Below are 14,129 nucleotides of genomic sequence, written 5' to 3' on the forward strand. Positions count from 1 at the left end.
TCTAATAATTGCTACTGCGCTTGAAGGTTCGCTAATCTAACAGCTCATCTGTTCTTCCAGTCACAGATGAGGATACAGTCAAGAGGTACTATGCCAAGTTCGAGGAGAAGTTCTTCCAGACATGTGAAAAAGAACTGGCCAAGATCAACACCTTCTACTCTGGTAATAACTAGAGCCACTGGCACTCTGTACACACACAGTATATCTACAGAAATAAGTCACTAGTTTAAATATTGCACTAGCTGTTATCTAGTTGCTTTACAGTCTTTGAAACTGTCTTCTTCTCTCTCTTGCTCTCCCTCCAGAAAAGCTGGCTGAGGCTCAGCGGCGATTTGCCACGCTGCAGAATGAGCTGCAGTCCTCCCTGGATGCCCAGAGAGAGAGCGCAGCCAATGGCCGGGGACTGAGGAGGAGGAAGACGGTGTTTGCCCTGTCGCAGCAGGAGCGATGCAAACACAGAAACATAAAGGACCTGCAGCTGGCTTTCTCAGAGTTCTATCTCAGCCTCATTCTGCTGCAGAACTATCAGGTGAATTTTCACACAAATGTCCTCTAAACATGCAAGAAAGACTTTCAAGAGAAGCATTTTATCTCATGGAGGGCATTTAGAAAAACAACAAATGAGCCAGTGTTAGTGAAGAAGAGTCAAGTCCTAAAAATTTCATATGTACAGTATAATAATTGTAAAAGGCTTTAAATAAAATAAAATGTGTAGTACTACTATTGAAAGTATCAAAGTGATTTCATATTAGTCGGTCCTGGCCTCAGCGGACGTCTGAAGCTGTTTCTCGGACGTCTCTACTCAACGCTCAATAGTCCAGGAATTGAACAAGTCTGCCTGCAATTAACTAACTGGACTCCACATTAACTTAAAGACATTAACTGTTATACTGAACTGCCTGCTGCCTACATAGCATGTAATCACCCATATGAGGATGAGTTCCCTGTTGAGTCTGGTTCCTCTCAAGGTTTCTTGAGAGGAAGGTTTCTTCTTCTCAGGGAGTTTTTCCGTGCCACCGTCGCCCTCGGCTTGTTTATCAGGGACAGTCTGATTATTATGATTCATACACATTCACTGTTGATGTAAACTTCCATAGTTTCTTTGCTTGTGTAAAGCTGCTTTGCGACAATGTCAATTGTAAAAAGCGCTATACAAATAAAATGTAATTGAATTGAATTACCAGGATGACTGCTCAGTACGTTTAAGTGATCCACACACTGAGACTAAAAAAGAAGTAACAAACAGGTTTTTGACTAAAAATGTTAACATTTTGGAACACAGGTCAAAACCTAACTTGGAAACTCTAAAGCTGCTACCACTGCTAATATTGCCCTGCGCCTGCTGCACGAGTAAATAAATAAATAAGCAACTGTTTGCTAATATTTTCCTAAGTGGCCTATAAACTGAATTAAACCGGCTTTAAGTAATCATTAGAATTGTTATGAAATGCGTATTATTTCACTTACTTTCTGACCCATCGCTCTGTATGTTTAATGGATGTGTTTTATCAGCTTAGAAACATTTGTAAGTGTTAGTTTACATGTGTGATTTTGATGAAGATCAGATCACATTTCATAACCAAAGAAAATTGCTTGCCATTTCATACTGTACGTAGCTCTGTATTTGATTCCTTTCCTGAAACCATACCACATGCAGAACTTGTTTTCCTCCTTATTTCGTTTAGACACTTTCATTCAGGTGTCTTTAACCAGCCCCTTCTAACTGCTCCGATACTTTTTCCCTGTCTGTCGATCTCTGTAGAACCTGAACTTCACAGGTTTCAGAAAGATCCTGAAGAAACATGACAAGATCTTGGAGACATCGCGGGGGGCCGATTGGAGGGTGGCCCATGTTGAAGTGGCTCCATTTTACACATGCAAGAAAATCACACAGCTCATCTCTGAGACTGAGGTACACACACACACACATATGTGTTTAGATATACAGTGGCCTTTTGGAATTATTTATCTAAGTCAAGAATATTAACAAATGCACAAAAAAATTCTTATCGTCTATGTCTTTATTGAGACTTGGAGTCAGATGTTAGCATCACTTAAGGAAATTAGATTGGAGGTGTGGACTAGAACTACTTTGACTGACAAAAACCACTCTAACACAAGAAGAAAACGTTTATGTGAGCCATTCTATGATCAAGAATTGAAGATTTACATAAAGCTGATAAGGGTTATGGTAAGAGAACTGGCTAACATCTGTGTTAATGAGTAGGTAAAACATTGAACAAGCAGGGCGTCTATGTCAGGACATCATGAAGGAAGCCGCAGCTTACTAAAAAGAACATTGCTGCATGCCTGAAGTTACATTGACACTCCACAGCAGTATTGGCAAAAAAGTTTTGTGGACTAATGAAATATATTGAACTATTTGGAAAGAACACAGCACTACATCTGGCATAAAAAGGTCACTGTATATCATCATGAAAACATCATCCAAATCGTAAAGTAGGCTAGGGGAAACATGATTTGGGCCTGCTTTGCTGCATCAGGGCCTGGTCAGCTTGCAGTAATTGAGAGGAAGATGAATTCCCAAGTGTATCAATAATTCTTCAGGATATTATAATAATGTCTGTACGTCAGCTGAAACTCTGTAGTTGACTGATGTAACAGGACAATGACAAAACACACAACAGAATGTCTTCAGAAAAACAAAATCTGCCTTTTGGAGTGACCAAGTCAGAGCCCAGAACTCAACCCAATAGAGATGCTATGGAACAACTTTAAGAGAGACACACACGAGATGTCCAAAGAATTTTACAGAGCTGAAGGAAGCAGGAAGAATGGGCTAAAGGTCCTTCTGAACAATGTGCAGGTCCACAGCTACAGGAAGTTTTTGGTTGAGATTATTGCTGCCAAGTGGGATGGGGGTCAAGCAATTCAGGAAGAAACATCTGAATTGAATGTACTGTGGGGGGTGTATTGGGTTTATGAAAAATCTACTTTTTGTATAAAGGTTACAAAGTCAAAGTATCATCTACTTCATTAACATGGGGGGAGCTAAGTTTTTCTAAAACAGATTGCACGATTTATACAGTGCTGATATTATACAGTATTTCATGCTATAGGGCGCTCCGGATTATAAGGCGCATAAACCAAACAGTCAGATAAGTCAGTCAGTCAAACTTTATTCAACGTGTTCACCATAACTCCCGAACTTGTTCAGTTGTTCAGGTGGCATTTTGGGGTAATATTATGGTGAAGCACGGTATGTATTCTGACTATGGTAGCCGTAATGTTGCAATTCATATATAAGACGCTCTAGATTATAAGGCACACTGTCGTTTTTTAAGAAGATTAAAGGCTTTTAAGTGCGCCCTATAGCCAGAAAATATGGTCATTCAAAGGTAACGGTTAGACGACATGAGTGTAAAAATCTTTGTGTCTTTTAGGCATTGGTCACAACAGAGTTAGAAGGTGGTGACAGGCAGAAGGCCATGAAGAGGCTGAGGGTACCTCCCCTGGGAGCTGCACAGGTCTCACACAAACACACACTCACAAAAGTTGTTATTTTATATTGTTGCTGGGTAGTTAGGCCTGTTCATCTTGATCATGCCATGTTTACCATTGTTTTCTCTTTCTGCATGCAGCCTGCTCCTGCGTGGACCACGTTTAGAGTTGGACTTTACTGTGGAGTATTCCTCGTGTTAATAGTTACTGTGGTTATTACAGGTAAAAAACACATATATTTTAACCATCTAATGTGCTGTGAGATTTAAAAGCTTGGACCTTTAAATGGTCAAGTAATAGTCAAGTAGTTCCTGGAAATGCAGAGTCAGTTTGTCCATGCCAGAAATACATTTGCAGGATGTTGGCTGATAATGGTCACAGTAAGCACTATGTAGTTTTAGGGGGAAAAAGTTAAATCACTGCACCAAAGTCAAATCATCACTGACACTATACTGTTCGTTTTTGACATTTGAATAATATTTCAAGTAATATGTGATGTTAGAACTGCATTGACCTGGTTTAAGATGTCCTTAGGTCAGATGTCATCATTACAATTTAAAAAGTAGGGCGCTTTCTTTTTTTGTGTTGAAAAACATTACACTATAAAATACACTATAATAACACAAAGTCAGCATTTGAATCTTACCTGAAAGCTCTTCTTGGAAGGTTTTTACAATTAATTGCCTTGTTCCTTCTTCACTGTCTCTACACCTCTCCCTTTCTTTAGGAGCTGTGCATCATAAAGACAATGTCTGGCCTATGATCAGGATCTACAGAGGAGGCTTCCTGCTAATAGAATTCCTCTTCCTGTTAGGTACACACAGTGACAAAAACACTTGCTAAGTTGGGAGACCAATCTCCACCCATTGAGTTCAGCACTAGGATACTCCAGAATCCTGGAGTACAAACGTAGCTGTTCTCCTGTAATGAAAGAATGCCTACACCTGCACTGCTAATGTTTCAGTTTCAGTTAGATGTACAAACAAACTTTCTTACCCTCTGTACTTGAATGGTTTCTTGTCTTTAAAACCTTCACACATCACACGGTCATCTGTCTGACCCTCTGTATCTTGTAGGCATCAACACCTACGGATGGAGGCAGGCAGGCGTTAACCATGTGCTCATATTTGAACTCAACCCCAGAAACAACCTGTCCCACCAGCACCTGTTTGAGGTCTGAGTGTACACGTGTACAGACACACACACACACACACACACACACACACACACACACATACACACACACACACGTAATATGTTGGACATCATGACTGAATCTGTCTCTGCTTGTGTGCTGTGCAGATTGCAGGTCTGCTGGGGGTGCTGTGGTGTGTCAGCCTGCTGTCTTGTCTGTTTTCTGACAGCATTCTGGTCCCAGTGCAGGCTAATCCTCTGGCTCTCTACGGCTTCTTCCTCCTCTTCCTCATAAACCCGTTCAAGACCTGCTACTATAAGTCTCGCTTCTGGCTGCTCAAACTTCTGGTAAAGTCACTCAGTGAAAAAATATACATCTAAGAATGTATAATACATTCTTAGATGTATTAAATTACGGTCTGACCAACATTTGAGCAGATCAACCACAAACAATGCATGTTGTCCATAAAAGTCACTGAGGTTAGAACTTATTATTGCTGCGAAATAATGAGACTCTGAAATAAAAAAAATTATGAAAAAGGATTTTGCCTCAGTGCCATTATGTTTCTGGGATTTTTGTCACATTTTTGTTTATGGACCAGGAACAACTTGAGCAATTTCTTCAAATTTGACACAAACTTTAATTTATAATATTAATATTTAAGGATGACCTGATTTTCTACATTTCTGTAGGTCAAACTGATTTAAAACAATATCGGAATAGGTACTGGTAACAAAATAAATAAATAATAATTTAAAACCCATCTCTGTCTTTATCTGTAGTTTCGAGTGGTGACGGCTCCGTTTCACCGTGTTGGCTTTGCAGACTTCTGGCTGGCTGACCAGTTGAACTCTTTGGTAATGGTTCTGATGGATCTGGAGTACATGATCTGCTTCTATAGTTTTGAACTTAACTGGAACACGCATCAAGGACTCCTCGGTGTAGGTAAGGAAAAGGAACCAACTGTAAGCAACAGTATGCCTATGGACCAAGCGCATAAAACTGAGAAAACCACTCAGATCGCCCTGTGCCCATTATGCTTCACTCAGCTCTTCGCCTACTAGTACATACATCCCCTCTGTGTCTTCTGCCTCAGGCAGTGCACGAAACAGAAGTTGTGAATGAGCTATGGTAATACATTTCAATATCACTAATGCTAACTTGAAGCTTTGTTACAAGAGGAGCAATAAAGCAGCGTGTGTTCATGTATTGATTGACAGCCATGGACTTCTCTGATTGGTTAGAAGAGGGAGTCTTTCAAAACCTTCAGAGGGGAATGTCTCTGCGCTGCTACCCGGCGGCTCAGTGAATGACGGGAGAGTTTGACACATCTAATCTTCTCTTAGACAATATGCCTCAACTAAATAATATTAGAAAAACATAATTTACTGTAGCTTAATTCAACTGAAAGTTTGAATTTCAGTGCTGTGAATACCCTGATCGGTGTGTGACCCACACTTTCTCCTGACCACACTTATTAAATGTCATTATTTGCAGATAAAGACGTGTGTAACTCCTACTCCTACGGTGTCCGTGCGGTGATCCGGTGTCTTCCTGCATGGTTCAGATTCATTCAGTGTCTACGACGTTACCGTGACACCAAACGGGCCTTTCCTCACCTGGTTAATGCTGGGAAGTACTCAACTACCTTCTTTGCCGTCACCTTTGAGGCTCTCTACAAGACGCATGAAGGTACACAGAATATAAAATCTTACAAAATTAAATCTTCTGCTTATTTACTACAACAGACTAAACACTATTTTATTATTATCTCAAAAGGTTTACTAGTGAGGCTTTTCTGTGGGGCTTCAGGGTTTCTTTCTCAGGAAGCTGAAACAGGCTGAGCTTTCTTTTTGATTGCTTGCAAATTTTTACAGGGCCACAATAGAGAGTGTCCTCTGTCTGGTAACTGTCTGGTAACAGTGGCAATATTTGATTGAGTTGACAGTTAATGGTCTTGAACATGGTTTGCTCCTCTCCTTAGAGTGAAAAATCCAGGTCTCTAGGTTATAAGCTTATTAGGATCTTTAATCAACATCACCATTTTTAAACATCTTAATCTGATGTTGTACCAGCTGTCTAAACTCACACTGTTGTTTCTCTCTCTCTTTCTCCTCCACAGCTGAAAACCACGCTGACCACCACACCAAGGTGTTTTTCTACCTGTTTCTCTGTTGTTCAGTAATTAGCTCATTCTATACTCTGATCTGGGATCTGAAGATGGACTGGGGCCTGTTTGACCGCAATGCAGGAGAGAATACCTTTCTGAGAGAGGAGATAGTGTACCCACATAAGGTATTTCTTCACACAGGGTGTGCACTTATACAGTAGTTGTCCCACTCTATATTAATATATGAACTGTAATATACTGTATGATGTGTAATTCTGTTTATTGAGTCCTATATATCTCCTTTCAGGCCTATTACTACAGCGCCATAGTGGAGGATGTGCTGTTGCGTTTTTCATGGACTTTAACAATCTCCCTCAGCACATTCTCTAGTGTTCCTGGCATCTCTGACATTCTGGCTACTGTGCTGGCCCCACTGGAGGTCTTCAGGTATACATAGTCAGTTACTGTATTCAGTCAAAGTAGTTTCCTAGGACCAAGGTGATAGCTGATGTGCATGTGGACGATTGCTGAACTCAAAGCTTGAACTTGAATGATTTAGAACATGCAAGCAAATTGGCCACTGACTGTCCGTTTTCTCTTAGGCGTTTTGTGTGGAACTTCTTCCGACTGGAGAACGAGCATCTGAATAACTGTGGTGAGTTCAGGGCCGTCAGAGACATCAGCGTGGCTCCCCTAAACGCCGATGACCAGACTCTGCTGGAGCAGATGATGGACCAGGAGGATGGCGTGAGGAACCGGCAAGGCAAGAAGAGCTGGAAGAGGAGCTACAGCATGAGTCTACGCAGGCCACGACTCGCGTCACAGTGAGTAGTTGTGTTGTATTTGTTCCACAGACTGCTTACACATGCTATGCACATACTGTATATATGGTGTTATTTTGGGTGTCGGGGGTAGGGGGACAAAAACAGTAGTAAGGCCCCCCACTGAGGAATAAATTAAGATGTGTAATTGGGCAATATAATCTACTACAAAATGGAAAAGTAATAATGTCAACAAAAAATGCAGTCCTTACACTACTGTGTGGGTTGGTTTGCCAGATTTAACTAATTCATTTGATAGTAATGTTATAATTGTTAAATTGGCTTATATGAATGATGAATCTGGAACATTTCTTCTTTTAGTTAGTATGAATACTATGGGAATTGTGGGATGAAATAATCTCTAATAAATGCAGTTGTGTAATACATTACACACAAGCGAAAGTAAGTTGAATACAAGTTGGTTTCCTTACACAGCGTTTGTGTTTTAGGTTTCCTTGGCTTCCTTGTCCAACATTTACTCTTTGTAGTTATTCGCAGCATCATGTATTTATAAAGTGTGTGTATAACTTTAAACACTTGTACAGAAAAGCTGTATCCCTTTTCTTCTCCAGGTCCAAGACCCGTGACACCAAGGTTCTGATAGACGACACTGATGATGACTCCTGACATCAGGCCATGCCCCTCGCCTGGGTCCAGAATTTATTCAAAGGAGGAACCTCCACCTCCTAATCAAGGAATTACCCAGCGGGTTGGGCATTAAACTCTCAACCAAGGAGGAATTTTAAACTCTCATGCCTACATAATCCACTCTCAAGCCTCTTTCTGGGTAAAGAACTATTTTAAGGGAGGAACCTTAACAGACTTTAACAAATAACCCACCAGGACGCCATCAAACTCCTTCTCATACCTTTTAGTAATAACCAAGGGTTGGCTTAGATGAAAACTCTACCTTCCCTAACCAGTGGGTGAAGAACCTCTGCTCCTGACACCCATTGCTACCCAGAGGTGGACTTTGAACACCCACTCCTTAGCCATTGCTTAGGTTCTCCTGAAAACCTCAGCCTAGCATGAACAGCGCAGCTAAATGGAACGCAAGCCGATCACCCTTACATGAAGTGTCCCTGCCTCCTAATGGTGCCACACAACTCTCACACAGGGAGAGGCCGACAACTTCAAGCCTGCTGTTGAGGACCAAAAGGTTGTCTCCCTGCCTTTAGCTATTAGTTTTCTCCTACACTCCCAGCATCCAGGTAACACTCATAGAAAGGCCTTGAATAAATAATGTACTATTTGCACTTCAAAAGATCTCAAGCAAACCTGTAATTTGGACCTGAAGCCCATTTTCTCCAACAATAGAGAATGGGTAGAAAATTTTTCCCCTTTTCCTTTTTGGTGACCATTTAGGCCTTGTGACCTTCTATCTGATCCCTGGTGTTTTCTCTGGCCTACAGACTAGTTGACATCAGACAGAATTTGGTGGACCATTTAGTATCAATCACGGGCTTGACTCTACTTCTTCAGCTTGTCCCATGAAATCATCACTGAGCTGCCTACCTGCACCTTACATGCTTTAGTAATGCACACACAAACACACACACACACACACACATATGCACTTTGTAGGAAGAGTGAATTGAAATGCCTGCCATGTGTTCACACACAGTTTTAATTTGTTTCATTGTTCGTTCACATGCAACACTTGACTTTTTGAGACCCTGATATACAATAGGTTGTTTGTGATCATGTAAATATGATATGGACCAAAGCAGGGCCCTATATTCTGACTCATATAACAGCAGCTAGAGTGACTGTTCAGTCATGAGAAGCTGAGAAGGCATTTTTTTGTTTCCATAAAGATCATCTTATCATCTAATCTTGCAGTTACTCCTATTCACTATGTGGAAAAATATCCTCCACTGATAAAGTAAAAAAGGAGTTTACAGAATGTATGCCAACTTATTTATTATATATGATTGATCAGTTTTAGAAAATTCAAGTAACAAATTTGACTGCAAACAAATATGTATTTAACCTCCCCTTGAGAGAAAATGACTTTTGGAATGGAAACTATTGACTTATAAAACAGTAATGGTGTATGAAATTGCTTTGTTGAAATATAATGGAGGTGGGTGGGGGGTTCACCTGTCTGTCACACAGTGTTCAAACTATAAAAATCAATAGGATGGTGTGGTTAAACTTTAATCCAAATGATGTTGCTTTTCCAGCTGGTTTGGCCATGATGGATCCATGTGGGATTTACTCTAATGTGTTTATAGTCATGAGATTCATTCTGTTATAGCTGAGGGTTGTGAACACTCCAGTTGGGTTTGACAATTTAATGGCTGTTTGAAAGGAAGAACTATTTTAGTATATTTGTATTTCCTGGATTTAATTGTTCTATTCAACACATCAATCCTGAAATACCAGTTGGATTGGGACTGCATTGGAGCCAGTTCTTTATTTCTACATTCACCTGCTCCTCAATGAATTTAAACTCAAAACATCCTCCATATCCTAATACCTTAATATATTGAGTATTATGTTCAATTCCCTAGAAGTAATTCTGTTACTGCAATAGGGACGCCATACCCAACACTTTATTGCTCTGACTTTTTCTTAGGTAACAGACATCACATCACATCACATCATTCACAATTGGTAATAGTCATTTCACTTTTTTGTTTTTCCAACAGCAGCAGTGGTGAATTTAATTGTGATTGGTTTAAGCCTTAATCAACAGCATGTTGGGCACAATCACCATTAAATCATCTGCGTATTGGCAAACTCTGAAACACTCTATCACAGTATTAACACTGCAGGCATTAATACAACAGTGGGCTGCCAAATGATGAAGTCCTCTCATAGTAAATCTACCATTGGTAAAAACAGGTAGTTGTGATTACACTGGAGAAAAACTTTTTTCTCTTCACTACTTCTTTAGATTATACTTCTGCTATCTTTTCACATTCCAAAATTGGTTTGCACACATTGATCCAACATCAGCTCCAACATGTTTTGGTCTTAAATAAACCATCATTAAATGTCATTTAGTTGAGGAGGTTTTGCTTAGTTAAATTCAATTTTATTTCTTTTATTTTTTTCTAGTTATTGATTCTATTAATCAGCTATTTACAAATGCTTCTGCCTTTTTAGCTTGTGCAATTTGGTAGGAGTGACTTCTGAAATCATTCAGGAAGCCCTGATTGAAGTCAGCGATCAATACGACTCTTTTGAGGATTATGTGCACTTTAATGCCAAACTTTTTTTTTCCTTCCTACTTTTGAGTAATGATCCATTTTTTGTATTTCTTGTCTTAATGTTGTAAATTTCGGGCTATTTGCAAGTTTTATTTTTTTCTGCTTATGCTTGGTAAACCCACAATGATTATTTATGTTAATCTGAGATATGATCCTCTTTTCCTAAATTAGATGAGATCAAAACCTGATTTTATTTTTTGCCTACTAAGTCAAAGCTCACTGATGTATATCACTGCATGCTAACTTTCCTGTTTAATCAGTTTTTGTGCTAATAGTTGTATTACATTTGTTCTGTATTTAATAACAGCAGAGTCAGACATAACTCTTTAAACCTTGCCCAAATTGAATTTATGCACAGATGAGCTCACACATGGACCAGTTACCACATTGGTTGAGCTGGGGTTGTCTGTCAATATGAGGAGTAAAGAGGTTACCATACAAGTGAAGGAGGTAATAATGGAGCTTCAATAACTATCTGAAAGATATTAAAAGTAGTTTGGTCAGCAAAACAGACAGTTGGATACATTCCAAAATAATGTGCACACAAAACTAGAATACATAACCAACCTTTAGCAAGCATGAGGCACACATGTCGTGGATGAGCAGAAAGTTATTTGCATGTTGAAGGAAACCACCTGTTTGACTGCACACCAAGTTATATATATAGAATATGTTTAGTATGTGGAGAAACATGTTTCCTCGTCAGTGTTTAAGAGGAGACTTCATGGCTACAACTTCAGAGGATTCACTAAGATATAAACAGAAACAGAAACCATCTAACAGTTTGCATCCCATAGAAAGGAAAGCGGTTCTTAAACAAATTTCTGATGAAAGAATAGAAAAGCTCATGATCCAAAGCACCATAATCTGATGCCACAGTGGTGTTTATGGATTTCACTGCTGATAGAAGCTAAATGATGTATGAACAATCCTAAAATACAGCCAAAGAAGAGCTTTTCAGGGTGAAGAGGAGGAATATCCTCAAGTAGCTGAGTCAGTCAACTAATATTAATCCAACTGAGCTGCATTCCACATCTGCTGAGGACTGAACTTAGGGCAGGGAGAGCCCACAACAAGAGCTGTACATAACTGCAGTGAAGATTTGGGAGAGAATCGCCAGGGAAGCCTAGATGGCTCTGATAACGTCTATAGGTCCAAGACTTCAGGAGTGTCCACAAAATATAAAATATGATTACATGGTTTGACTTCTTGTGCATCTGTATAATTGCTTGTGGACCCCTAAACATTTGGCATTTGTGTTAAAGGACTGTATCTCCTGCTCAGTTCTTTCTACATCGATGTAAACCTACTCCTACTCATATTAAAGCTAAGACTTGGCACTTACAATGCATGCCTGTTTGTTTCCAAGTGAATCACAACTCTTGGACAACAAAACTAACAACTGTAATGTTAGTGGTAACAGTGTTTTTCAGAGTTCGCTGTGACAAACCCCCTAGTTTCATTCAGTCACTGGGTCCAAATCTTATGAGTTGAATTCCACTTTGGTCAACATTGACCCACAAGCATGTCCTCTTGTTGAAGTTATCTTAACTGTGTTCATTTATATGGACTCTATGGAGAGTATGGCATTGCTCATTTGCTGTGTTGCACCATTCACTTTTATTTAACCTCCTTATACAAACGGCTTTACCAAGGAGGAAGATAAGATAAGGGTGGATGGTACAAATGCAAATACTCTAAATTGTGTGATCTTAATGCTGCATTACTAACCAAGCTCTAGGTTTTTTTTTTACGACAGTCCGGGCTTATTAGCTTCATTCTGGACAGCTTTATTTTCTCATTTGGTAAGCACAACACTACAGAGAATTAAACGGATTAATGATTGACTCACCAGCGACAGCAGTTCACCAGCTAGCTGTGATCCTAATCACTGCATCACCAAATAAAATGTGCATATCTCTGCCCGATCTGTACAGCCTCCTGTGTTTGTTCTATGAATGTGCAAAAAAGGTCTATGGTGTAATGGTAAAATGCACCATAGACAGGCTAATGTGCATTAAGATATGGACAACTGAACAACTGACATAAATGCTTCTTTGAATGTGTGTCAAACAAATCAGACAGGCTTTACAGATCGGACAGTGACAGCATAACTTAATTCCATTGTTCCACTCTGGCATGATGAGGCCTTTAAAGTGTTAACTTGGACCTACCTGATAGCTCTAAGGTGACAGGCTTTTGGAAGGTTAGGAAGTAACTCAAATTTTACAGTAAACTTGTAGCTATCCAGGAAGAAGCTAGAGTTTCATATTTAAGTCCCAAGAACTAGTGTGAATTAGTGAGTTAGTATGTCTGTAGGTACATCTGTACCTGTTCTAAGTGGAAGCTGTTGTTAGTTTGGATCAGTAGAATAGCATTTAAACAGAGACAGAGTTCTGCAGAGTAATGTGACTTAAGTAATCATCTGTCTTTGAACAGTAAATGAAGCACCTCTTATTGCAACAGAATTGGTCTGTGTGTGGCGGGGCTTTTTGATTGAGGCCACTCGATACATTTTAATCAGAACATTTCATGCTTTGAAATGAGGGTGTGGCCTTTTCTGCTTTCTGTGTTTAAAAATGTCCAGTCTGTCCAAAGACAACACTATAATCTTCTCTTTTTAAATGCACAGCATTTCTTCAGGACTGTGGTTTTTCTACTTCTCAGGTTTTCATTTTTCATGGGTTCCGTTTTCTAAAGCCATTCCCGTGTTCTAAACAACACAATCCATATTGACAGAAATGACATGTCATATGATTTGACCTCAGGACATTGTGAGCACGTGTGCACTTTAGCCTGCTCATTCACGAGCAGCATGTAAGCTATCTGTGACTGTATTTATGTTACATGGTTATACCCAGGCGGCTGCTTTAGGTTATCTTAGCATTTACATGTCAATCCAGATAAACAAAGAAAACTGAAACTGAGCAGATGATGAGAACTTTTTCAGTTTGTTTCGTGTATATTTTCATTTGGTTCTATCAGTACAGTCCCAGGTAGGATGAAACCTTCGTGTTCCTTCAATACTAAAGTCAAACCTGATGATATTCAACCATTGCTCTTACTAATTTGGAATATGATTAGTGAAACACACCTTTCCAGTTTTTACATTCCAGAAAATCCCTCATGTTCCTGTTTCACACTGACACCACACCTGTATGTAACGATGTTTCAGATTGTGACAGACAGGTGACATGGTCCCCCCCCCCCCTTTTCCAGCTTTTAGTCAAATAAAATCCACCCGTAGAGCCGGGTATCATACAGTACCTTAGTATTTATTAGTAACAATAGAAGTGTGTTATTGAATGTCTGATCAACTTGGTGATTTTCATTTCCTGTTCTAAGTTCAAAGTTTTGCATTTCAATCAAAGTTCAAGGTACAT

At 39.6% G+C, this 14,129-nt stretch overlaps 1 protein-coding gene across 1 annotated transcript in view; it reads left to right on the forward strand.

Annotated features, from left to right (window-relative positions):
• LOC113171666 (xenotropic and polytropic retrovirus receptor 1 homolog) overlaps positions 1 to 11,669 on the forward strand; it is a 34,023-nt gene extending 22,354 nt beyond the window's left edge. Inside the window, exons 3-16 of the mRNA XM_026374196.1 lie at positions 61 to 162; positions 306 to 529; positions 1,763 to 1,912; positions 3,405 to 3,488; positions 3,603 to 3,684; positions 4,190 to 4,276; positions 4,539 to 4,636; positions 4,765 to 4,944; positions 5,380 to 5,542; positions 6,095 to 6,289; positions 6,720 to 6,892; positions 7,015 to 7,154; positions 7,310 to 7,531; positions 8,101 to 11,669. Coding sequence (XP_026229981.1) covers positions 61 to 162; positions 306 to 529; positions 1,763 to 1,912; positions 3,405 to 3,488; positions 3,603 to 3,684; positions 4,190 to 4,276; positions 4,539 to 4,636; positions 4,765 to 4,944; positions 5,380 to 5,542; positions 6,095 to 6,289; positions 6,720 to 6,892; positions 7,015 to 7,154; positions 7,310 to 7,531; positions 8,101 to 8,155 — 1,955 coding nt within the window. The 3' untranslated portion in view covers positions 8,156 to 11,669. The remainder of the gene's footprint in view (positions 1 to 60; positions 163 to 305; positions 530 to 1,762; positions 1,913 to 3,404; positions 3,489 to 3,602; positions 3,685 to 4,189; positions 4,277 to 4,538; positions 4,637 to 4,764; positions 4,945 to 5,379; positions 5,543 to 6,094; positions 6,290 to 6,719; positions 6,893 to 7,014; positions 7,155 to 7,309; positions 7,532 to 8,100) is intronic.
• Positions 11,670 to 14,129: the final 2,460 nt, after the last annotated feature.

Source organism: Anabas testudineus, chromosome 17 (assembly GCF_900324465.2).
Source record: "Anabas testudineus chromosome 17, fAnaTes1.2, whole genome shotgun sequence".
Taxonomy (NCBI): Eukaryota; Metazoa; Chordata; class Actinopteri; order Anabantiformes; family Anabantidae; genus Anabas; species Anabas testudineus.